The sequence below is a fragment of the Patella vulgata genome, chromosome 4, assembly GCF_932274485.2.
Source record: "Patella vulgata chromosome 4, xgPatVulg1.2, whole genome shotgun sequence".
Lineage (NCBI taxonomy): Eukaryota > Metazoa > Mollusca > Gastropoda > Patellidae > Patella > Patella vulgata.
The window spans coordinates 595,586-622,335 of NC_065882.2; the positions used below are offsets into that span (position 1 = coordinate 595,586).

General features: G+C 39.3%; 1 protein-coding gene across 1 annotated transcript; it reads right to left on the bottom strand.

Moving 5' to 3' along the window:
- Positions 1-390: 390 nt before the first annotated feature.
- LOC126817719 (pyruvate dehydrogenase phosphatase regulatory subunit, mitochondrial) lies at positions 391-21,752 on the bottom strand. Its single transcript, XM_056100543.1, has 17 exons — positions 21,469-21,752; positions 17,924-18,054; positions 16,372-16,453; positions 15,384-15,465; positions 14,918-14,999; positions 13,699-13,820; positions 13,082-13,196; positions 11,771-11,923; positions 11,294-11,418; positions 9,515-9,707; positions 8,166-8,321; positions 6,964-7,103; positions 4,683-4,831; positions 3,529-3,736; positions 2,465-2,554; positions 1,626-1,808; positions 391-862 (listed from the first exon to the last, which is right to left on the bottom strand). Exons 1-17 carry the CDS (start codon positions 21,738-21,740, stop codon positions 464-466), a joined length of 2,682 nt encoding a protein of 893 aa, XP_055956518.1. The 5' UTR covers positions 21,741-21,752; the 3' UTR covers positions 391-463.
- Positions 21,753-26,750: the final 4,998 nt, after the last annotated feature.

The window sequence follows — 26,750 nt, forward strand, 5'->3', positions numbered from 1 at the left end:
CGTACAACTGGGGATTCGAAATCACGCCAGTTGACTCAATGACAGTCCTTTTGTTCCTTCGCGCACACGCTAACCATTCGGCCATCCACCCCCACCCCCTGACAACTGTGACATGATCATACACGAATGAAATGTTACACACTGATCGACCTATAATACTGATGATGAAAACAACCAGCCCTAATAGATGACGGGTTGTACCATCAGGTATTCATTATAGCGATTAAATGAAATATGGCAAATAACAAGATAACCAGAATTATTTGGTTTAGTCCTAACCTTAGAGAACAGAAGGTTTGCATTAAATACTTATTCATAAAAGACAGTTAATGGTTTAGTCCTAATCTTAAAGACTAGGGGACTATTATTTATTTCTATAAGACAGCCAACTTTAAAGCATTAAAGACAAGGGGACCATTATTTATTTATATAAAACAGCCAACTTTTTAGACAAGGGGACTATTTATTTATATAAGGAAGCTAATAAAGACGGATCAACGACTGATAGAGCTAATTTAGGCGTATGAATACCAGGCTTGGCGAGATACTTCCGGCCAGCAACATCTATTTCATAAACAGCATGTTTATCCATAACATACTCATAGATATTTGGGTTCATTATGGGTTGTCCATTATCATCATAGTCCCTGATAAAACCAAGACATACCATTCTGTTTAACGTAAAGCCGTAGCCACAAGTAGACGTTTTACCCACGTATCGTCCGTTTCTAAATATGGGTTCATTACCCCATGGCCATACGTCATTCTCGACATCAAACTTCTCTAAGATAAACTGAACAAACTTTTGACCAACACCTTCTTTTTTTTGTTTCACTAAAGCTTCTTTACCAATAAAATCATCCTGTAAGACATCCCAAAAATAATTATTGATGATGACGATGATGCTGCTGATGATGGTGACGATGATGGTGATGATGATGATGTTGCCGATGATAATGACCAAGATGACGATGGTGATGATTAATAATAATGTTGACGACGATGATGATGATGATGATTATGATTAATAATAATGATGATGATGACGATGATGATGATTAATAATGTTGACGATGATGATTAATAATAATGATGATGATGACGATGATGATGATTATTATTAATAATAATTATGTATTATTATTATAAATGATGTATCTATATAGTCTCGATCAGTCCATCCCATACTGATTACAAAAAATTCAGACTGGTCAAAACAACAACCATTGTTTTTGTGGTAATTGGCATTGGCCGAAAAAGTTCATCGGGGTTTTCTGGTGTGGTTTCCTCTTGTCAGTGATGCATGACGAGGGGTGTGACAAGAACAGCGGTCTAGTGGTTGGGATGGAGCACGTAAAAGATCCATTGGCAGTTGGAATTCGATACAAGAGTCCTATCAAAATCTATCTCCCTCCCTCTGTCTGTCTGTCTGTCTCTCTCCCCTCTCCCCCTGTCTGTCTGTCTGTCTGTCTGTCTCCCCCTCTCCCTCTGTCTGTCTGTCTGTCTGTCTGTCTGTCTCTCTCTCTCTCTCTCTCACTCTCAAACATTTCTTAAAATAATATCTCTTGATTTAAAAGATGACGAAATGTGATATGATTATATTGAAATACACGATGAATACTTACTCCGTCCAATTTAACTCTGAATTCACGACCACATTCTAAAGGTGTTGTGTAGGCATTTAAATCTAAACCCCAATAAGCAAACGACTTCTCAATACGTAAATGTCGGAGGGCGTAATATCCAGCATTTCGTATTCCATAATCTTTACCTGCATCCATCAAAGTGTCGTACACGTGCAGAGTATACTTGAAAATATAAATAAACATCGTGTCAATGGTGTTGTTCACATACGAGTATGTGTTGTTACTCGCCAATCAATCATGGCAAATTTGAAATAATTCTTAGCTATGTCTCTAACTCAATATCATCTAAAGTCTTACACGTAATGATTGGTCAATTCGAATCAACATTGATGTTGTGGTCTTACCGGGAAAAGGTGGGCTTCTGACATCCAATATTTAAGACAAAATAAACACTTTACCATTGGTATACGAATCGTGTACCATAATGCGTTTCAGCACCATTCGTAACAAGGGACTCGAAGAACGAGGCTAGACATATTACACAAGTCATCCCAAACGGTGACGCCATATTCTTATCTGGAGAGCATGCGCATTAAATACTATCGGTGTAGACTGAAATAACCAGGCGCTAGATATTGCTATTTGAGACTTCTGGCGTATTTCGCCGAACATTTATAACTGATTTGAAATTAGAGTAAAAACGGAAACGATTGAATGTAAATCAGTTTATATACATTTATAACACATTATTATATTGCGTTTCTACCCATTTGTGTTCATTTCTAGGTGCCAAATATTAGTTATTTAGCTCCTTTAACCAAGAACTAAAATCAATGGGGAAAAGTCTCCAGGGAAATTTGTTTAAAAGTTTACTGTACCTCCGATGGAATATACAGAATAAAGCCATCTTCACCAGTATGTGTTAATCTCATGGCTCTGATACCACCAGCATGACCAACATCGATAACCTGTAATAATATACAAAATAATATATCATAGCTCTGATACCACTAGCATGACCAACATCGATAACCTGTAATAATATACAAAATAATATATCATAGCTCTGATACCATCAGCATGACCAACATCGATAACCTGTAATGATATACAAAATATAGTCTGATATATCATAGCTATGATACCACCAGCATGACCAACATCGATAACCTGTAATAATATACAAAATACAGTCTGATATATCATAGCTGTAATACCACCAGCATGACCAACATCGATAACCTGTAATAATATATAAAATAATATATCATAGCTCTGATACCACTAGCATGACCAACATCGATAACCTGTAATAATATACAAAATACAGTCTGATATATCATAGCTGTAATACCACCAGCATGACCAACATCGATAACCTGTAATAATATACAAAATATAGTCTGATATATCATAGCTGTGATACCACCAGCATGACCAACATCGATAACCTGTAATAATATATAAAATACAGTTTAATATATATATCATAGCTGAACGATGTAACATTTTTGATCATTTTGTTAACTAGAATAAATCACAATAAATTATGCTGCTGAAATTATTATGCAGTTGTTCAATCTGATTACAACACAGACCTTATTTCGTTTCGTTTTTTAGAGTTAACAATTTCGTTCAACTTGCATTCACTACACTGCATGTAGTTAAAGGGGTTAAATCTATTTGTTAAGGCCAGCTCAATTTTTTCGTCAAGGTCGCTGAGATGTAAATAAGGTTAGGGCACGTGATTGTTGGCGAGATTCTAGGCTAGGGTTAGCCTTGGGGGCTAGGTCCAGGTCGTGACCTTTGACGAAAAATTGAGCTGGCCTCATCATTTAGCACTAACCATAGTGGAAGCCATCGAAAGTATATGAAACGAAACGAAACGAAATATAGATCTGTATTTTAATCAGACTAGAAGTTTGTTTTTAACCCTTCTTACTTTGCAAGTCATGACATTAAAATCTTTTTTGTTTGTGGAAACATCAGTGACGTCAGCTAATAGTTGTTGAGCATGTGGACCAATCACATTTATTCCTGAAAACATGGAGGTTACGTCTCGAACTTGAACCGAACCATCTGTGGGTAGATGACGGTGTAACCATGACAACGCCCTTGTCTGTTGTGTTGCTGGAGATATCATGAAGAAACTGGCAATAAAACGTGGACTCTATTATTAGTTAACGAAACAGAGAATGGAAAGTGTTTAGCATGACTGGGTTAGTACAAAAAGCGGTAATCTAAAGTTGAATACATTAGTCATGAGGGGGCATTACTTGTCCATTTCTGGACTAGCATATGTTTCAATTTTATTTCAATAATCCGCTTGCACATAGAAGGTTTTAGCTGTGGAAGACGGAGAGAGAGAGAGAGAGAGAGAGAGAGAGAGAGAGAGAGAAAACTAGGTTATTTCTCGACTAACATATAGTTCAATTTTATTTCAATAGTTGGGTTGCTCATAGGGTTTTTAGGGTTTTTAGCTGGGGGCTGGACATGTGACTTGCTTGTCACGTACAAGCAGGGAATTGAAACCACGCCACTTGACTCAATGACAGACCTTATTATCAAACGCGCATGTCACTTGACTCAACGACAGACCTTATAATCTAAAGCGCACGTCTTAGACCATTTGGGCCACCCGACCCCACTAAGAGCAAGAAAGATTGAGTCAAAGATGACAATATGCGCTAGATTTTCATCTTCTTTGGTCCGATTTGTGCATCATTTTCTTGATTAACCGGTCACAATAATATCAACTCACTAATTCCCATCAAGTCTTGATTAATCGGTCACAATAATATCAACTCACTAATTCCCATCAAGTCTTGATTAACCGGTCAGAATAATATCAACTCACTAATTCCCATCAAGTCTTGATTAACCGGTCACAATAATATCAACTCACTAATTCCCACCAAGTCTTGATTAACCGGTCACAATAATTTCAACTCACTAATTCCCACCAAGTCTTGATTAACCGGTCACAATAATATCAACTCACTAATTCCCACCAAGTCTTGATTAACCGGTCATAATAATATCAACTCACTAATTCGCATCAGGTCTTGATTAATAATAATAATAATATCAACTCACTAATTCTCCCCAAGTCTTGCTATACTACAATCATTTTCAAATCCACCCAATATATTCTGCATTCCGGTATGAATAATACTTCCGGTTTCTAAATTGACGTCATTAGAACATAAATACTGGAGATATTCTACTGCTTCTTTACCAGATGACTGAAACATAATAAAATATAATATAATACGGTATATTGGATTTTAACGCAGTGATGTGTGAAAAAAATACTAGAACTCTGTTCCTGGTCAAGCCCCCTCTCCCGCCTTTACACAACTACCAAGAGAAACCCACACTGGAGATTTCGAGGTCAACACCGGCACCCACCACCTGATATTTTAGGTAACAGTAAACCCTTACCAACCAATTCAAACACGTCCATCAGATAATGGGGGATTGGAAGGCCGAATGGTTAGCATGTGCGCGCTGTACCATAACGTCTGTCATTCAGTCAACTAACGTGGTTTCGTAGGGTCGCCTGTCCAACCTCGTGGCTTTCCTCCGGGTCCTCCGGTTTCCTCCCACTGCTAAAAAACCCTACGCGCAAGAACATTATTGAAATAAAATTGAACAATGTGTTAGTTCCGAAATGACCTAGTTTGTGTCGAGTGGACGTTAAACCCCATCTCCCTCTCTCTCCACCAGATAATATAGGCGTTGATGATAGTCAAGTCATTGTTATGTATCCCAAAATAGAGTTAGAACAGTTAACAGAGGGCTCGTGTTTTTCTTAACTGTTTGTTTTCAAAAAGATCAATATCAATGCAGAATTTAACAATACAAAATAATTTCAGTTTTATTTAAATGGATCATGTCACACTGATCAGCAGTGAATATTCGCCAGTCCGCTACAATCACTGATAAGGATGACATAGATGCGACTTAATGAGCCACAAATATGTACATTTTTCCTCCGACAAATTAAATTCTAAACCATATTTTTTATGTGTTAGAAAAATAAATAAAGACGTTTGATGTATTTCTAGGTAAAAATTATTTCCTATTTAGTGTAAATGTGTATTAAAATGAGTAAAAGTAACGTCTTATGTAAACAATACACGCACCATTGAGCCAATGATTGACGTCTTGAAGGTAATCATCTTTTACAGAGATATTAGACGACTTTGGGATCATGTGTGTTAAAAACAAACCTTATAAAATGTAAATCATTCCAGAAATAGAAACAGAGTTCAGGATGGCTGGGCGAGCTCCATTTTGACGTTTTCCATCAGAATTTACAAAACAGATATTTCAATGTCCTTAGGTGCCACAACCCCTCTTGTTATAAATAATTTAAATAATCCCATTGGCAGGAAATAGATTACAAATCACTGTTCATTTGTCATTTGTCACAGAAATTCCATCTGTCAAAAACAAATGACCCCCTTGAGACAAATAAACCAGTCCACTGTAGCGAGAGGGGTCTGGAGGTGCAGTCGTGATTTATTGAATATTCACAAACTCAGTTTAAAGAGAGAGAGTGAGAGAGAGAGAGAGAGAAAGAGAGGGAGAGAGAGAGAGGGAGAGAGAGGGAGAGAGAGAGAGAGAGTATAAGAGAGAGAGAGAGAGAGGGAGAGAGAGAGAGAGAGAGAGGGGGAGAGAGAGAGAGTTTACCGTCCACTCGACACAAACTAGGTCATTTCGGAACTAACACACGGTTCAATTTTATTTCAATAAAAATAACAGTGGGAAAAACCGGAGAACCCGGAGAAAACTCATGAAGTTGGACAGGCGACATTACAACCGGGGAATGGAATAATGAGCTGGCCATTCCTGCTATAATATTTCAACAACAGATAATAAATAAATGCCAGTCAAATTTACTTTATTCTGAGCGATGTTAACAGTGTGCGAAATGTTAACAATAGGGTCTCGAACCAAATACCATTGCTACGATAATAAACAAAGTCTCTAACGTTAAATATTTTAAATGCCGAGTGTGTTTCATCCATTCATTATCACATACAATGGTCTAGAGATTTGGGTTATGGGCTTGACATGGTCTAGAAAGTTGGGTTATGGGCTTGTCATGGTCTAGAGATTTGGGTTATGGGCTTGTCATGGTCTAGAGATTTGGGTTATGGGCTTGACATGGTCTAGAGAGTTGGGTTATGGGCTTGTCATGGTCTAGAGAGTTGGGTTATGGGCTTTTTATGTGAATAAATGCTGAAATTATATGGAATTTGACCCCCGCTCCCCCCTCCCCCCCCCAAAGACCCGCACTAAGATGATTTAACTCTTACATAATGCATCTTTAAATAGCCAAAGAAATACAAAAAAATAAAATACAGACCTTTATTTCAAATTTAGCAAATGAAGACATATCTATTAAACAGACTCTTTCTTTACAAGCCATATATTCAGCTTGAACAATATGAAACCACGGAGGTTTATTAAAGCAACCTTGGTGATTATAAACATCTTCACCTCGCTCTATAATATAATTTTACAAGCCATATATTCAGTTTGAACAATATGAAATCATGGAGATATATTAAAGGAACCATGATGATATAATATCACATGATTATTGACAACACATGTTTGTCTTTAGTTACGGTGTGACAAGGAGTAGGGTCGCCTGTCCGCCCTCGTGGGTTTTCTCCGGGTCCTTTGGTTTCCTCCCACTGCTAAAGACCCCTACGCGCAAGCGAATTATTGAAATAAAATTAAACCATATGTTAGTCCCGGAATGACCTAGTTTGTGTCGAGAGGACGTTAAACCCCATCTCTCTCTCTCTCTCTCTCTCTCTCTCTCTCTCTCTCTCTCTCTCTAGCTACGGTGTCAGGGTTAGTATGGCGCTCATGGTTCACTATCTAGAAGATCCGGAGATCGATCCCGGTGTTTCCCGCAAAAGCTCTTCTGTTTTGGTTATCATTGTGGCTCTGTCAATAAGACTCACTAACCAGAAGATGATTGAGAAAGTTTCTCGGGATTTTTCAGCATGATCTGCCCATACTGGGCTAATGAAGACCAGCTTACGTCATACAGTGTGCTGTGAGGGAAATTTTGCCCGGACAGCGGCGGTACGACCTACTCTTATATCGAATTCCTACTGCCCAGGGATCTTTTACGTGCACACCAATGTGTACACGGGACCTCAATTTTTCGTACCATCCGAATGACTAGACAGCTGTCCCTTGCCAGGTCCTCCGTCCTGCACCACTGACAAGGAGAAACCACGCCGGAAATACCCGATGGACTGTCTCGGTCAACACCTGGAGCGAACCCGCGATAACTTGAGATACACAAACTGAAAGTAGCATTCTAAAAAAACATGCAAATGTCCGCCCTACATTTCAACGCAACCAACCCCTTGACTCTTTTACCCTTCCACCGCAAAATCATGAATATTCACCAAAACCTGACAGAAAATCTATATTCAAACCCTTTTCTTCGATTCTACACCAAAATGTCAACAATAATCGCCATGCAAAATGAGAAAAGGGATGAAAGGGGAGGAAATCCTATTTTGGACTAGATAACCAGCGTACCTCTCTTATCTGGATCAAACCACATGGGTCTTTCATACGCCATTGTTTCACCAAAACATGCCCCAGATACTTCAAGTCTTGTATGTAATGGTGAGGTACGTAATTTACGGCCTGATTGATGTTCTTCTCCTGGATAACGAAGACTATACTGATGTCCTAGAATAAATAGTTATACATACACTAATAATACACTAGAGTCTACGATGTCACTTCTCCTGGATAACGTAGACTATACTGATTTCCTACAATAAAAAGTTATACATACATCAATAATACACTAGACGCAGTTCCAACAAACACGAGCGTACAATCTGAACCAAGAACCGACCCTGACGTCATCATAAGCATTCTCATAAGCTCCTAGAACATGAAATGAAATGGGGTTTAACGTCCTACTGTTCTGCCCCGACTGGGCTAATAAAGACGAGCATACGCCAAACAGTGTGTTATGCGGTAAATTATGCCCGGGCAGCGGCACTATAGCCTACTCTTATATCGAATTCCCTAAATACCACCATACCCAGAAGTTAGTATACTGTTTGTAATGCGGTTCTACGTCGTTTCACACAAAGACTAAATAAACGTTTTCAATTTTATTAAAGGCAGTGGCTATTGTTACGACGAGTCGTAAAAATAGTCCTCAGGCTATTGTTACGATCACGATGCTTTCACAGCCCTCCATCGGCGAAGTTAAAAACTGAATAGTCGTAAACATAGTCCTAACCCTAACCCGTCCCTTCTCTTAATTGCTGCCATCAGTTCTGAAAACATTGAAAATACTGCGCCTTTTTCAAAGCTGGTGTTGGGGAGATTGGCAGCCATTTTGGAATTCGTTCTAAACTTGGCACAGACTCGTCGTAACAATAGCCACCCTGTTAATTAAATGGATGCTGAATAACTACTTAACAGAATTCTAAAAGTATACATAGATACTTAGTGTTTTCGACTAAAGTCGTCGATTTAGGACTTAAAATGTCGGTCAGCTATCTTAGGGGGTACTAGATTGAACGTTCCATAATTGAATTATCTCAATCCCAAAAATAGTGACAATTGAGTGAAAAGGGGTATTTGGGATTAGAACGCATGCGACGATTGAATAAGTAAATATCTCAACCAACCATGCAGCCCAAACATATTCGCTGTGTTTAATTACGTCATGATTCTACTCACACCACCTCCGTAGACGGGACTGACAGAACTGTGACAGGATTGAATTCCGCGTCACTCGATTGCAATTCTGTGAATTCGGGCCGTTCTGGACTGTGAATCGAGCATCCCCTTTGTGTCTGTTTTCAAGCGGAGCTAACTGTAGACAGACAGCCTAAGTGTAGTATGTTTGAATTTCCTACCTACTACTTCCCTCGTTCTAGCTTGTAAGAACTGTCTGTTATTATGATGGCCAACATAACGTCTGACGTCATACTGCCATAGATCTATACTGGGTTGACCATCTATAATCCATTCGGCCATGTATTTACCTATACCACCACTACCAACAATACCTCTAGAATTCATCCCAGCTGCTACATAATAATTATATACCTAGTAATAATGAAATGAAATGGGGTTTAACGTCCTACTATATTGCTCTGAACTGGGCTAATGAAGACGAGCATACGCCATACAGTGTGCTATGAGGGAAATTTTGCCCGGACAGCGGCACTACGGCCTAATCTTATATCGAATTCCAACTGTCAAGGGATCTTTTATGTGAAGGCGAATGTGTACACGGGACCTCGGTTTTTCGTCCAATACGAACGACTAGACCGCTGTTCTTGTCAGCCCCTCCGTCCTGCATCACTGCAAAGGGAGAATCACGCCGGAAAACTGGGTGAACTTTCTCGGCCAGTGCAGGGATCGAACACCCGACCTCCAGGCTAGCGAGTCAGAGTCTTACCCACTTAGCCACCGTGATCCCTATACCTAATAATAATAATATGTCCATTTATAAAGCGCTATATCCACAAAACGTGCTCATGGCGCATAATACCTAGAAATAAACACATCAAACAATTCCTGCCAACTGAATTTCCGTTTTAATCACATTTCTAGTTATTATGATTTTATAATTACCAGCGGTTGCAAGGCAAGATACGCCCACATTTTGCAAGAGATGGACAGAGAACAAGCTAAAAAAATGAGATTTTTTGTACAACCAGGGGATATAATCCAGGCAGTTACGGTCCGATATGCACGAATATTTACAGGAACGGAAATCTTTGGATATAAACATATATTTTAAGTTTCATCAAGATCGTATAAAAACTATAAAGGGGTCCACAACGTAGTATTACATACTTTTACAGTATTTGCAAAAAAGAAGCGGCCATTTTGTCCGACAGTTACGGTCGGATTTTTACGACCTACACAACCCGTTGCCATAATCCATGACGTTGCGGTCCGATACATGGAATTTTCGACAAGGAACGAGAACGTTGGGAAATACGCCTATGTTTCAAGTTTCTTTAAAATCGGATAAGAATTGTAACCTGTAGAGAGTCCAAAAACAAAATGTGAACGGATGGACGGACGTGCGGACGTACAGGGGCGACGACAATATACGTCCACATGAAAATAGAATGTTTAAAGTCTTGATTTTCTGTACCATCGGGACTAATGAACACGGGCATACGCCATATATTGTGCTATGTTATGGGGTAAAACGTTTTACTGTCCCATTTCTACTGGTCTTATCCAAACGGGAATACGCCATGCAATGTGCTATCAGGGCTTACCCTGACACCGTAGCTAAAGAGAGAGAGAGAGAGAGGGAGAGATAGAGAGAGAGAGATTGGCTTTAACGTCCACTCGACACAAACTGGGTCATTTCGGGACTAGCATGGTTTAATTTTATTTCAATAATTCGCTTGCGCGCAGGGGTCTATAGCAGTGGTAGGAAACCGTAAGACCCGGGGAAAGCCCACGAGGTTGGACAGAAAAAAAATCCTATGGAATCTTCTTAAGTACACCGGGACCTGTCGGTTATTGGGCCAGCGTAACACTCACCGAGCTACCGTAACACTCACCAAGCTACCGTAACACTCACCAAGCTACCTTGACTTCCATATTAATAGAGAGAGCCTATTAAATGTATTTGTCATCCAAGAAAAAACATTCAAATGACTTACTTCAGCTGATTCGCCAAGAATCCAATTAGAATCAGGAGTAAAGCTTTCTGGACCGTTGACGAGTTGACGTATTTCTGCTCTCTCCAAAATTGGATAGCGATGAAGAACTTGTTCTAAGAGAATTTCTAGCAAAAGAATAAGAAGTTTTTACCCAGTTCATTTAAAAGATAATTTTATCGAATTACAAAAATAAGTCATAAAATCAGCGTCAGTATATATAATGACATTCCATTTGCATTCAAAGACTCGTGTCAACTTTGCAAAAAATGAAACGACATCGGTTTAAAATCCTACTTTTCTACATCGACCGGGATAATGAAGATAGGCAATGAAACGAAATGAAATGAAATGGGGTTTAACGTCCTACTGTTCTGCTCCGACTGGGCTAATGAAGACAAGCATACTCCATACAGTGTCCTATGCAGACACGCGTCAATATCTAAACGGCGAGATGTTTACATAACCCAGTGTACTTACCGAAGTGGTCCCAATCTTCCTGTAAAAGTTGGAATTCAAATTTATCTGGAACACCAGTATGGAAAACTGGTCTGGCCTCAGGTTCAAATCCTCCAGCAAGAATCCCACCATTCCATTCACGGGTAGAAATATAACCATCAAAATCTCTTATAACTGCAAGAAAAAACCAAAACAAAACAAAATGGAATCTGCACCTTCATCTGGCACGTTTCAGAGGGTATTCGTAAAAATATGAACTTTGTTTATGTCATCAAAATCTCTTATAACCGTACGAGAAAAACAAAATGGTATCAACGCCCCACACCTTCGCCTAGCACGTTCCAGGTAGATATTCGTTTATGTCGTTAGTTAGTCTCCACCAACATGTATAATTAGAGAGACAGGGAGAAATGGGGTTTAACGTCCACTTGACACAAACTAGGTCATTTCGGGACTAACACTGGTTTCAATTTCATTTCAATAATTCGCTTGGGCCTAGGGTTCTTTCGCAGTGGGGGGAAACTAAGGGACCCGGAGAAAACCCACGAGTTTGGACAGACGACCCTACTTCTTGTCACATACAACCGGGGAGTCGAAACCAGGTCAGTTGACTCAATGACAAACCTTATGGATACACCGCGCACCCGCTCACCATTCGGCCCCCCCCCCCCCCCATGTGGCCATTGAAGCGTCTTTGTATTTGAACAAGTACACAGACAATGACAACGGATTCAGAAATCATTTGAATTTTTCCACTTAAAACTGCACAAGGACGTAATATATTTCCATATTGCCATTATATATTTCAGGATCAAACTTATCTACGGTGAAAACATCAGTAATAATCCACAAGTGTCTCTTGGGATTGTGAAACAAACCAATTATTCGAATAATATCACGACTAAAAAAAAAGCCGAACATATTTCGTAAACATACAATCTGATTAAAACACAGATCCTATTTCGTTTGTTTTTTTAGTTCAAAATTTCGTTTTACTTGTGTTTACTACACTAGGATCTGGAAGAGTTGTTATATAAACTGCGTTCTGGATTATGTGAGGGGTTAACCAATGAAACGGTCTGTTATGGCAAGTTTTTGGCGTGAGGTGCACAGAACTATGGGTAACCCACTAGAAACATCAACACTGATTGTTTAATCAAATGTCTGACGTCATAGGGTCAAATGCCGCTCGTACGACCCTGACGCTACCTTCCACTACAACCGGTCAGATCTTCATGTAGTGTAGGCCATCGAAAGTATAAACAAAAATGAAACGAAATATAGAATTATATTTTAATCAGATTGTTAAATATATGAAAGAATGAAATATACCTGGCATCATTCTGTCCACACCTTCTACTGGTTTAGTGACCAGGTAATAATGTTCACAAGCATGTAAAGGTACTCGAACTTTCGGTGTACTTAGTTTACCAACTTCACGAGACCACTAAAATAAAATATATTGAATCATATCATCATTTTAATACTATCATTAATCGAGATAATAAACAATCTACGATATATCTTGCCACCATTGAGTCAACTGGCGTGGTTTCGGTTCCCCGGTTGTACGTGACAAGGAGTAGGGTCGCCAGTCCAACCTCGTGGGTTTTCTCCGGGTCCTCCGGTTACCTCCCACTGCTAAAGACCCCTAAGCACAAGTGAGTTATTGAAATAAATTTGAGCCATATTTTAGTCCCGAAATGACCTAGAGTGGACGTTAACCCCATTTCTATCTCTCTCCTACTCTCTCTCTCTCTCTCTCTCTCTCTCTGTCTCTCTCTGTCTCTCTCTCTCTCTCAACACTCATAACTCTTCCATTAGTTGTTTTTGCCTGAATGACTGTTGACATAATACCACTGGAATGTTAGATGGCAGAGATTCGAGTTACTAGGTTGATAATTTGAAAGTCGGATACAATAATATACAATTAAAATTTATTTTATTACCTGCCCAGCACAATTCACAAAATATTCACAATTTATTTTTCCGGCAGAAGTTTTCACTGCTTTCACAACATCATTCTGGGTTTGGATCCTTTCTACTTTGACCCCTTCTATAATTTTTACACCTAACATTAAACAATATTATCATATTAGTTGTTGTCCTGTTAGTATACAGAAATAATGCCCATGAGTTTTACTTAGTCACCTCATTAACAAAAATATGTTAATTAAACATACATTATGCTAGAGTTAAATCTGCCAATTGCAGGTCTTTCTTTAGGCTTGAAATGTTATCTAAATTATTAATTATACATTAATTAACTTATCCATAATCAACTCTCGGCTTGCGATATTTACTGGATTAGAACTCGGTCTGCTGCTTCTGATTAAATCACAAAATGTATAATCCAGACTATATTTTTTATCGTAGAGACTTTAGTAATGATGATCGGGCTAGGCCGAAATTTCAATCGCTTAATTCTCGGTTCAGAGAGGATCAATTTGACTGAAATTTTTAGCAAATTGCCTTTACATTATCTAGTTTTTAACTATTATAGTGAGAACTGCCAGCTCTTTATCTAATCTCCCATAATATATCTTTAACTATTTACACCTGCTGTATGAATATGGCAAACACATTAAAAATCTGCAAAAGACTTAATGTGTTTTTTTTTTAAAGTTGAAATAAATAGGTACCACATGAAGTGGAGCCACGGTGGCTAAGTGAGTAAGACTGGAGATCGTGTGTTTCTCCTTGTCAGTGGTGCGAGACGGAGGGCCTGACAAGGACAACTGTCTATTCGTTCAGATAGGACAAAAAAAGATTTGGCATGCACGTAATAGATCCCTTGGCATTTGGAGTTCGATACAAGAGTAGGCCATAGCGCAGCTGTCCGGGGTAAAATTTCCCTCATAACACACTCTATGGCGTATTCCTGTCTTAATTAGTCCAGTGGGAGCAGAACAGTAGGACGTTAACCCCATTTCATTGCATAAAATATGAATTAAAAGCTGCATAGATATAGGATGCATTGACTTTATTAATTCGGAGAGCTCCTAGTTCATAACAATGTATTTGTATGTTCAACGGCCACGTTCTGATGATTCCCGTGACCTTGAATAATTACAAAAATTAATTCATTTCTAAATAACTAGGCAAATAACCTGCAAATAATTATTATGAATGGAATCCACAATTCAATATTAACTATAACTTTTTTACCTTTAATTTTAGCAAGCTTTGAAAATGCCATGGCAACATCCGGTGCTGTAACTACGCCATCAGATGGTATCCAAAGTCCACCCTAAGTAAAAAACTAATTGATTAAAGTAATTGAACACAAGAGGTGATACAATTACACAATGACCTCGTTGTAAGAATCACAAGGTTCAACATATGAAATAGACGGGCATTCGCCATACATTACGTAGGGAGGGAAATTTTGTACCGACAGAAGCGTAACAGCCTACTCTTATATCGAATTCCAACTGTCAAGGGTTCTTTAACGTGCACGCCAATGTGTATAAGAGGCCTCGAGTTTTCGTATAATCCGGGTGACTAGATACTGTACTTGTCAGCCCCCCCCCCCCCTGGATAGCGAGTCAGCACCTTGTGTTCCACTATAAAATAGAGGCCAGTGTATCATCCATTTTGACATAGAAGTTATTTATATTAAATATTTCTATACCTCTAAATCATCAGAGTTTAATAAAGGGCACCTCTCTTTAATCTCGTGTGGAGTCAGCATATGTACTTCAAAACCAATAGCACTGGAAAGTAATGGGTTTCTTTTAAAATATGTTTAATGCCTTTAAATTCCAAATAGTATGGTGGAAATTTATTTCATTCTGGTTGAAGAATTAATGTAACAGATGGTTTCATATTGTTCTCCAACGTGTTTGAAATGTTTAAGATTGTGACCATGAATTTGAAAAGTTACGTCGACCCTGCTTTGAAATGCTAAGATGACAAAGTAGTAGGTGGACGTATCAACATTGTGACAGGGATAGCATTGACATCGACATTGACATCAAGCTCAACATTGACCACATCACAGTTGACAACGGATACGATTTGCCAAAGCTTGTCTCTACTGTTCGGTGAATACAATTTGTTTTATTTTAAAAGAACAGGTGGACTTCATTTTCAGACCACTTTTTTCATTTTATCATATTCTAATAATTCTGCCACCCTTTACTTCTTCTAGGGGAGTTAACTCTGCAAATAACTGTTGTATACTGTTAAAGATACATTATGGGAGATAAGATAAAGAGATGGCAGTTCTCGCTATAATAGTTAAAAACTAGATAGTGTAAAGGTAATTTGCTGAAAATTTCAGTCAAATTGATCCACTATGAGCCGAGAACGAAGCGAGTGAAATTTTTGCATAGTCTCGGTCATCATTACTAAAATCATTAATATAAACAGCATAGTCTCGATTATCCACTTTTTATGATTTAATTATCAATGGCCGTTAGCGGCATATAGAAATCTAATCCAGCCAACATCGAAGGCTAGCCTTGACATCGAGAGTTTATTATGGTCTGGATAAGTTAATTAATGTCTAATTGATAATTTAAATAACATTTCAGGCCTAAAGAAAGACTTGTAATAAGCAGATTTTGCTCTTGCATAATGCATGTTTAATAGAAATTGTGATTTGATGAGCACGTTACCTGGCAAGGGCATGTTTTCTTTTAAAGTCAATCATCCGCTCGTGTGTTCTGGCAATATTAATACTACCGCATTCTTTCCATCCTTTGAAAAAAGAACAATATATGAGAGAGAAATGGGGTTTAAAGTCCACTCGACACCAACTCGGTCGTTTCGGGACTAACACATGGTTCAATTTTATTTCAACAATTCGCTTGCGCGTAGGACCTGGAGAAAACTAACGAGGTTGTCACGTATAACTAGGGAATCCAATACATTACATCAATAGATGACAGATTATGTTATTTCTCTCTGTTCATTAGCTGTTGGTCAAAGGTCTAGGGGGGTTGGATGGCTGAATGGTTAGCGTGCGCTCGCTGTATCATAAAGTCTGTCATTGAGTCGACTGGCGTGGTTTCGAATCCCCGGTTATACGTGGCAAGGAGTAGGGTCGCCTGTCCAACCTCGTGGGTTTTCTCCGGGTCCTCCGGTTTCCTCCTACTGCTAAAGACCCCTACGCGCAAGCGAATTATGTAAATAAAATTAAACCATATGTTAGTCCCGAAATGACCTAGTTTGTGTCGAGTGGACGTTAAACCCCATTTCTCTCTCTCTCTGGTCAAAGGTCTCAGCCTGCTTACTAAAAAATAAAAACAACAAAGGTTACCCGGATGTTAAAAAGTCAATAATGCAAATTTGTGCCCGAATTTACTTGTTACAAATACTTGTTAAATATAGGGGCTATCACTCCCACAAATCTCTAACTCATCTAACTCTCTGGCATTTTTCTTGCTTTAAATTTAGGGACGCGTTATATAATCTTTAACTTTCAGTGGTCACGTAAAACCTAATAAGATATCACACATACTTCACAAGTACTAGAAGAGCCATGTGTTGTTGTCACTTCTTAGGTTCTAATCATGAAAGAGCTGACAGTTCTCGCTATAATAGTTCAAAATAGATAATGAAAAGGCAATTTGCTGAAAATTTCGGTCAAATTACTTCATCCTGATCGGAGTTATGTTCGTTTGAAGGATAGTGTAGTCTCGATTGCCATTGTTACCATAATAAACAATGTCGCGATTATTCATTTTATAATTAAACCAAATGTGAAATAATTAAGCGCCATTTAAAATTTAAAAATCGAATAACCGTTAATAGGGACCTTTTGTATCGGTACGAAAGCGAACCTGAAAACGAAAACGTCATCGATTCGTGTGTACTTGTGACGTCAACCCGTACACGAGTGTTCGACCGGTGAAAACGTTACGCGTGTGCAAACGAAAATGTTTATTGTCTCATATATTGAATTTGCCACAATTTTTCGAGGCCTTGTGTTGAATGTGTAGAATGTGTAGAATGTGCTCAAATACAATATTCTGCTTGATTTGTTGTACATCTGCCACAACATCGATTGAAAACTTCGCCTGCACCGAGAAGGTCATGAAGTGAAATACGCCATCTATCTATTATCGTACGTCGGATTTCGAAACCGCGCGTTAGAGGATGCGAAAACAAAAACGTATTAGTTTTCGTACTGATGCAAAAGGTCCATAATATGTTCTATATACTCACCCAGTCCGTGTCCTTCTTCTTCTAAACGTTTGAAGAGATCACGACTGTAGCGGGTTACGTCCATTTCTACAGTATTGTTGCGAAGTTGGCCTACCATACCAGCTGAATGCCATGTTGTACCACATGTCAACCTACAACATAGTTTTAATACATATTATTTATTCATTGAACGGTTAGTGCTAAATGATAAGGCCAACTCAATTTTTCGTCATAGGTCACGGGATGTAAACAGGGCTAGCGCTAATGCCAACCCTAACCCGGGACCTACCCCAATGCTTTTCATAAGCCTAACCCACAATCTCACCAACCTTATTTACATCTCAATGACCTTGTCAACAATTGAGCTGGCCTTAACAAATAGATTTAACCTTTATTGTATACTAAAAGAGGAAGTGGCGACAGGAAGGGGACTGACAGGAGGTTCGTGGACACAGACAATACTCAACTTCACTTCTCTAAATTACTTTTCAGACAGAAGGACAAACACTGACGTTCGCACGCATTCACAGTTAGTCGAATCATGACATTCTTAGAATATAAATATCTGAAATGACATATCTAAATCTTTGAAACATTACTTGCCGACCCAGCTCACTCATTGAAGTAGTATTAGTATATGATTGGGTTCAACCCCAGCAACCCCAATAATCAAAGAGGTACAAATAAAAAACGCGACTATTGTGTTCAAATATTATGAACTATTGGGAGTAAGATCTAAACAGACAAATTTATTATGAACTAAATTGAGTCGCCATCATGTTATTTAAACAGTGATAACTCGACTACTGTGTGTAAATTAGTTTAATGGCGCTGTTAATCAGAATAACCAATACAACATGGCGTTGTACATGAACATCTACATGTAGTAGTTTTGTACCTTGATTCGTTAACAGAAGTGACATCGCATACAACTTGATACAATACATTAATACATTGCAGAGGCGGATCCGGGGGGGGGGGGCGAGGCACCCCCCCCCCCTAATTTTCGACAGTGCCCTTTTTTACTGCTGAAAGTGCCTTTTCTCAGACTCAAATATGTCCGTTCCCAACCCGTTGCAGGGATCCCAAATGACTCAAACCATCGATTCAAACACACCAGTCTGGTCTTATTAATGTTTCCACTTTCAAACGAATTCTTGTTGTTTAGCTGACGGTGCCCTAATCCTATAAGACAGACATCAATGATAGCATCTTGTGGAATCGGCGGCGTATACACCCATGCTCATCACCGACGTGCATGAGTGCACCTTGATTCAGCATTGTTTCATGTGTGGACAGTACACAGTACAAGTTACAAGGCTTGACAATTTTCGAGTCGCATGTTCAACTGGCTTTTTTGCTCGATTTTAAGACTCTTTTTCAACGATTTCCGAACGTTTACTTAGACGAAAATATCAGCCAAATAGCTCTTGGAATGTCTACAGATGCAAGGAAATGACGGATAATTTTCTTGCCCCACCCCTCCGCCGGAAATCCACCTCTCAGCGACGCGCCCCGTCTCCGCAGTCAGTGCCCTCATTTTGCGCCCCCCCCCCTTTTCAAAATTCCTAGATCCGCCCCTGCATTGTAACCTAACATCGTATGTCCATCTTGTACATAATCATCTAGTAGTAGTACCATGATTCATCGCAGTCACGATCAGTTTTTCGGGATAAAAAATATTTCATATTGTGCGTAATTCTGCCCGAACAACAACGGGCGAGGGCGGGGTGTTGGATGGCCGAGTGGTTAGCGCGAGCGCGGTGCGTCATAAGATCTGTCATCAAGACATGGCAAGAAGTAAAGTCGCCTGTCTAACATCGAGGGCTTTCTCCGGACCATCCATTTTGTTCCGCCGTTAAGCTTCTCTCTCTCTCTCTCTCTCTCTCTTCTCTCTCTCTCTCTCTCTCTCGCTTTTTTCCCAGGACATATGGTGTGGCGCATATAACCATGTTACTCCACCTATGATGCCCCCACCCCACACAAACTCCCTTATGATGTCAATACTCCATTATCGGCTAATATGGTATGTCCTTGAATCAAGTGGTTGGGTGCCATATAATCATACAATATGATAGTCTCGAAAAGATCAACATTGCGTTGACTTTACATTACCCAGCCCTCTCTCTCACTTTCTCTCCCCCCCCTCTCTCTCTCTCTCTCTCTCTCTCGTACACGTTGTCTCTGTCTTCCCCCGCCCCTTTCACCCCTATTTATAAAAGTACATAGTCTTTATTTAGGTCAATTTTGTCTTGACATTACGGTATTATTTAAGACGTAATAGTTGTATCAGATAAGCTTGTTATCTGTATATACCTATTCAACCACTCCCCTGTCATATCACTGTTTCAAGGCTACACAGTGCAAATATTCATAACATTATCTTATCTTCTTAAAAATATGGGAGCCACGGTGGCTAAGTGGGTAGGGCGCTGGCTCGCGGCCTGCAGTTCGCGGGTTCGATCCCTGCATTGGCCCAGAAAGTTCATCGGGATGTTCCGGCGTGGTTTCCCCTTGCCATTGGTGCAGGACGGAGGGCCTGACAAGGACGGGGGTCTAGTCGTTCGGGTGGGACGAAAAACCGATGACCCGTGCATACATTGGCACAAGTCAAAGATCCCTTGGCAGTTGGAATACGATATAATAGTAGGCCATAGTGCTGCTGCCTGGGCAAAATTTCCCTCATAGCACCCTTTATGGCGTATGCCTGTCTTCATTAGCCAAGTAGGACAGAACAGTAGGACCCAAACCACATTTCATTTCTTGAAAATATCACCTCCTTTCTAAGCTTCACGTTTGAAATAACTACTACTATCTACATTATTGAAGATTATTATATTTAGTGGGGGGGGGGGCACGACTATTCGAAATGAAATGGCTGGACTAATGAAGGCGGGCATACACCATACAGTGTGCTATAAGAGGCGTATTGCCCGGACATTGGCACCAACAGAATAATCAAGGGTTCTTTTACGTTTTCGCCAATGTGTACATGCTACCTCGGTTTTTCGTCCCTTCCGTACGAGTATCCGTTGTCTCTTGCCAGGCCATCCGTCCAGCACCACTAATAAGGGGGTACCACATCAGGAAACTTTCATGGCCAACGCCCTGATCGAACACGGAACATCAAGGTCAAGGTTAGCGAGCCAACGTCTTACTCACTGAGCCACCATCGCCCCCACACGACAATGCAAAATGAAATGAAATGAAATGAAATGAAATGAAATGGGGTTTAACGTCCTACTGTTCTGCTCCTAAACTGGGCTAATGAAGACGGGCATACGCCATATACAGTGTGCTATGAGGGAAATTTTGCCCAGGCAGCGGCACTACGGCCTACTCTTATATCGAATTCCAACTGCCAAGGGATCTTTTACGTGCACGCCAATGTGTACACGGGACCGAACACACGACAATGCACCATTCAAGAAATATATTTGTGGCCGGAGGGAAAAACGAAAGACATCAGTTGTGGAACCAACACACGACAATACACCTTTCAAGAAATATATTTGTGGCCGGAGGGAAAAACGAAAGACATCAGTAGTGGAACCATTTCTACGTACCTCCCCTGTTCCAATAATACCACATCTGTCCATCCCCTTTCTGCTAAATGATAGGCTACACTTGTTCCTAAAACACCTCCACCACATATAACAACACGTGCTTCTGTAGGTAGTGAAATAGCTTCTCGTTCAAGGGATGAATACGTTCTTCTGTCTAGAACATGATGACACACACTTCTTACGTCTTCAAGGCCGTTGCGTCTCCTTAACACTGGATAGGCAAACAGTTTGCAAATATTAAAACATGGCCGGAAAATGCGCCTTAATTCCATTTTGACGATGATATTTGCAGCATACTACATCTAAAAGTCTTCTGACTCTTCTGCACAATTTATTTGAGTCACAGTGTATATATCACTAGTAAATGTAGAATGTTTTTAAACTTTTAGCTTATCGTGAAAATAGAGCACTGTCCTTCTAATGACTAACATATTAACATATCTAGATCAACCTTCTTGATAGGAGCTTAAATATATCGTACATTTCTGTACTGAACAATGTGTGTGAGAGAGAGAGAGAGAGAGAGAGAGAGAGAAAGAGAGACACAGAGAGAGAGAGAGAGAGAGAGCAGGGCCGGCGGAAGCAATTCTTGATGGGGGGGGGGTCCATTCTAGGTCCTTATAGGCGTGGGTCCAGGGGCCGCAATAACCTGGAGAAAAGAGTACTTGCGGCCAAATTATTGGGGGGCTAAAGCCCGGAGAGAGAGAGAGGGGGGGGGGGGTAACGTCCACTCGACACAAACTAGGTCAATTTGGGACTATGGTTCAATTTTATTTCAATAATTCGCTTGCGCGTAGGGGTCTTTAGTAGTGGGGGAAAAAGGAGGACCTGAGGAAAACCCACGAGGTTGGACAGGCGACCCTACTCCTTGTCACATACAACCTGCCGGGGAATTGTAACTTATTCACATATACTTGGCTACTTTGCGTGTTTGTCTTATTTTAACTCACATACCTTGACGAGCAGCCTCCTGGTCACGGCTTTACAAAGCATTCTCCGACTTAAGAATTAACTCAAAATTGTACGCCTTATTTGAACTAAAATATATACCTTTATTAAACTTTTGTTTAAAGATACATTGTGGGAGATTCGATAACGAGTTGGCAGTTCTCACTATAATAATTGAAAACTAGATAATGTAAAGGCAATTTGCTGAAAATTTCATTCAAATTGATCCACTAGGAACCGAGAACGAAGCGAATAAAATTTCTGCCTAGCCTCGGTCATCATTACTAAAGTCAGTACGATAAACAACATAGTCTCGATTATCCATTTAATCGAGAAGGAAAGTTATGCAGTAAATCGGCACACAATCCACTTAAGATCGCAGGCTAGCGATGCCATCTAGAGTTGATTATGGCCTGGATAAGTTAATTAATGTCTAATTAATAATTTATATACCATTTCAGGCCTAAAGAAAGACCTGCAATAGACAGATTTAGCTCTTGCATAATGTATGTTTAAGTGTATCCAATACATCAAATCAAAAAGAATCTATGTGTAAATTTTTGTGTTTCTGGATTAAAGATATTTCTCATAAACACTGATTGGAAGTTGAGTAAATTCTTAAATTAAATCTGGGAATGCTTTGTCAAACTGGGGCCAGGACCCTGTTTCACGAAATTTTAACTAAAGATAAAATCAAAATTTTAGTAGATACTTCAATTTTGATTGGCTAAACACTAAAATCAATCTAATATTATCCAATCAAATTACTAAAATTTGGATCTTATGATCTTCAGGAGATCTTATATTATTGATGAGTTAAGAGTGAACTGGGAGGTATGTGATTTAATGTCTGTCAACGTAATGCGTCGGTTGTAGTGAGATAAGCGTATTAAAACAAACGTGTTATACGCCACCTTTTCTTGTATTTCAAACCTCGGGCGTTCGTTCTATCTGCCGAATTCTAGTCGATAATGCAGTGCCCTTGCCGCTTGACTGCCATTGCTCGTATGATGTGATTATGATTAAAGGGAGATAACAAGTATTTTCCAAGAAAGATAAGACCACACAATATCCTATAGGGATTGGACCTGAGGAATAATAATATACTCCTCATAGATTGATTAGATCTAATCCATCTAAACACTGCCAGACTCACCAAACTATGACAGGTCAACAGACCGGTCAACAACCAATACATTACAGCGTAACAAATCAATCGGGATTTACCCGAATTCTATAATGACAATCGCGGCTACATAATTACGTCATAACGCATGACATTTAGTGTGCTCAATTAACCAGTGCATAGGAAAATATTGCAGAAATACTAATGTGTGACATACGAGGCTATTTAAAATATCTACAAACATATAGATTGTATAATCACCACACGTGGAATCTATATATCATACCATCTTTTAATACATTTGGATTTAGGGAAAACCCCAGATCAAAGAGACGGACTGTCGTGTTACGTAGCCTTTTGTGTTTCAACAAACTGGATAGAAATACGACTACCAACAGTTTTTTACTTGTCCTCTTTCGATAAATTTTCATGGATTTTCTCCACAAATATGGATAATTATTATTGAATACATAAAGGTACGTGGGCAGTAATTAATGTTGGTACAAGTTTACAGAATCTATAGAGGAGGCTTATATAGGAGATTTCTGTCACGAATTGTCGTTCCAATAGCGAACTATAGCGACGGCACTATTTACCGATGCGAGTATCGATGTTTGCTCCTGACGCATCCAATTTTACTTGAATCAGTAGGCCGTTAAGCGGTCAGTTCGTGACAATTCCCCCGAGGAGAGATTTGATTGGGCGGTCAAAGACTCAAGATTTCGCTCTGTACAGTAATGGCTAGAGTGAGATTTCTCCAGCCATTGCTTCAGGAATAACGGGGCATATTTAAAAGTTAAAGTAATATTTCTAACGGAGGATCTTCGACCAGATAGAAGTAGAATTATACTGTCTAAAAGCAATTCATTATGGGTCAGTTATAAGAAGTCTATTTCCGTAATCGAATCTTTTTTTATTTATTTTGAAATTGATGTTCAGGCCAATTTGATTAAAACACAGATCCTATTTCGTTTCGTTTTTTATAGTTCAAAATTTCGTTTTACTTGTCTTTACTACACTAGGATCTGGAAGAGTTGTTATGTAACCCGCGTTCTGGTTGATTTGAATGAAAAGGTCTGTTACGGCGAGTTTTTGGTGTGTGATGCACGGAACTGTGGGTAACCCACTAGAAACATCAACGCTGATTGGCTAATCAAACGTTAAGCACCATAGGGTCAAAAGCCGCTCGTATGACCTCTGACCCGAACTTTCAGTACAATTGGTCAGATCTTCATGTAGTGTAGGTGGTCATCGAAAGTATAAAAAATCGAAACGAAATATAGATCTATATTTTAATTAGATTTGTCGAGGCCGACTGTGCTAACATAGTAATAGTATGGTGAAGAGAAGTACCTTTTCTAGTATGAACAGAATATTTAAATAAAGTTTTCTATTTATACTTGTATTGTTCAAACAGTTGTCAACATCTGTTACATACAATAAAGCCTTTTAAATTTGTTGAAAACGTCTTGTAAAAATAAATCAGTACTTAACACCAATTTTGATGCTAAAATTATAAATGTCACTCTTTCTGGTTTATAATAGTATACAAATAGTTGCATTACTTTAATTTCAACTTTGTCTTTATGTAGACATCTTATTTGTATTTGGTCGCTATTTAAAGGACAATATTGGTGTCAGTCATTATCACATGGTCACTTTAGTCAGCTATATAGAAGGATAACTCGTGTTTTCCTTTTGCTTTCGTCACTTTCGTTTCTTCAAATCTGCACTGCGCATCTATCGTAGTAATGATTTCCATGTTAAAATTATATTTGGAAGGTGTTTAACCAGTTCTATCACATATGTGATATTGACTGAGGCCAATGTGGTCCTTTAAGATGAACGGAGGTGTATGCATATTGTACAGTTTGTGATTGAAGATATATTTGAATAGTGCTTGATATACGGGCTTCCTCCTAAAAGTATGCCATTTAGATGTCATTGTACACATGGTTAATAGATTTCTTGACAATCCCCTAGTTTGGTATTCCGCTGATCTGTGTTCAGACAACCCAGTGCTTTAAGGGAGCTAAATCGCTAATATTTGGGACCTAGAAATTCACAAAAGTGGGTCGCAACGCATATAATACTGTAATATGAATGTATATAAACTGATTTACATTTAATGGTTTCCGTTTTTACTCCAATTTCAAATCAGTTATGTTCGGCGAAATAAGTCAGCAATCTCAATCGAGTGCAAATTTCTAGCGTCTAGTTATTCTACACAAGAGTTAAACCTGCCTATTGCAGGTCTTTTTTTTAGACCTGGAATGTTATCTAAATTATTAATTAGACATTAATTAACTTATCCAGACCATAATCATCTATCGATGCCACCGCTAGCCTGTAGTATTTAGCGGATTGGAATATATTTTTTGAAAAATAATCAAACGTAAAAATGGATAATCGAGACTCTGTTTTTAGTAATGATGATCGAGGCTAGGCCTAAAATTCAAAAGCTAATATCTCGGTTCAGAGTGGAGCAATTTGAATGAAATTTTTAGTATATTTTATTTACGTGATCTATTTTGTAACTTATAGCGAGAACTGTCATCTCTTTGTCTAATCTCCCATACAGTGGCGGCGCCAGAGGGGGGGGGGGGCAAATAAAAAAATAAAAAAAAGTATTTGTGATACGTTTCGGTAATCAATACCTTCTACGGTGAATAAATCCCACATCCACTCTCAGTCATAAACGTTCATGTTGTAGAGCATTTCCGACAGTCTATTTTTCAAAATTTTCTTGGCGAGGCCCCCAATGGACTCGCTACTTTGGCGCTCACAAGGGGAATTCGTTGAGGTTCGCAAGTCCGTTCGTTTGACATTTTGTTCTCTAGTCGGATAAACTAGTGATCAGGCAACGGACGGTATCTGGTCAGATCTATTTATCTCGATGATCGGTGCCTGACAGGATACTGTAAGACAGCATTTCCGGCAGTCTATTTTTCAAAATTTTCTAGGGGAGGACTCCCTACTTTGACGCTCGTGAGTGGGCTTCGTCGTGATTCGCAAGTCCGTTCGTTTGACACTTTACCTCGTCGTTCAGTGCCTGAAATACTGCCAGGCTGCATTTCCGGCAACCTGTTTTTCAAAATTTTCTGGGGGAGGCCCCCTACCTCTAGTTGTAGCTCGTGCCTTTGCCCCCTTAACCTTGGACTTTGCCCCAGCTTTGCCCCTCCAATCCAGGCATGTCTCTGGAACAAAC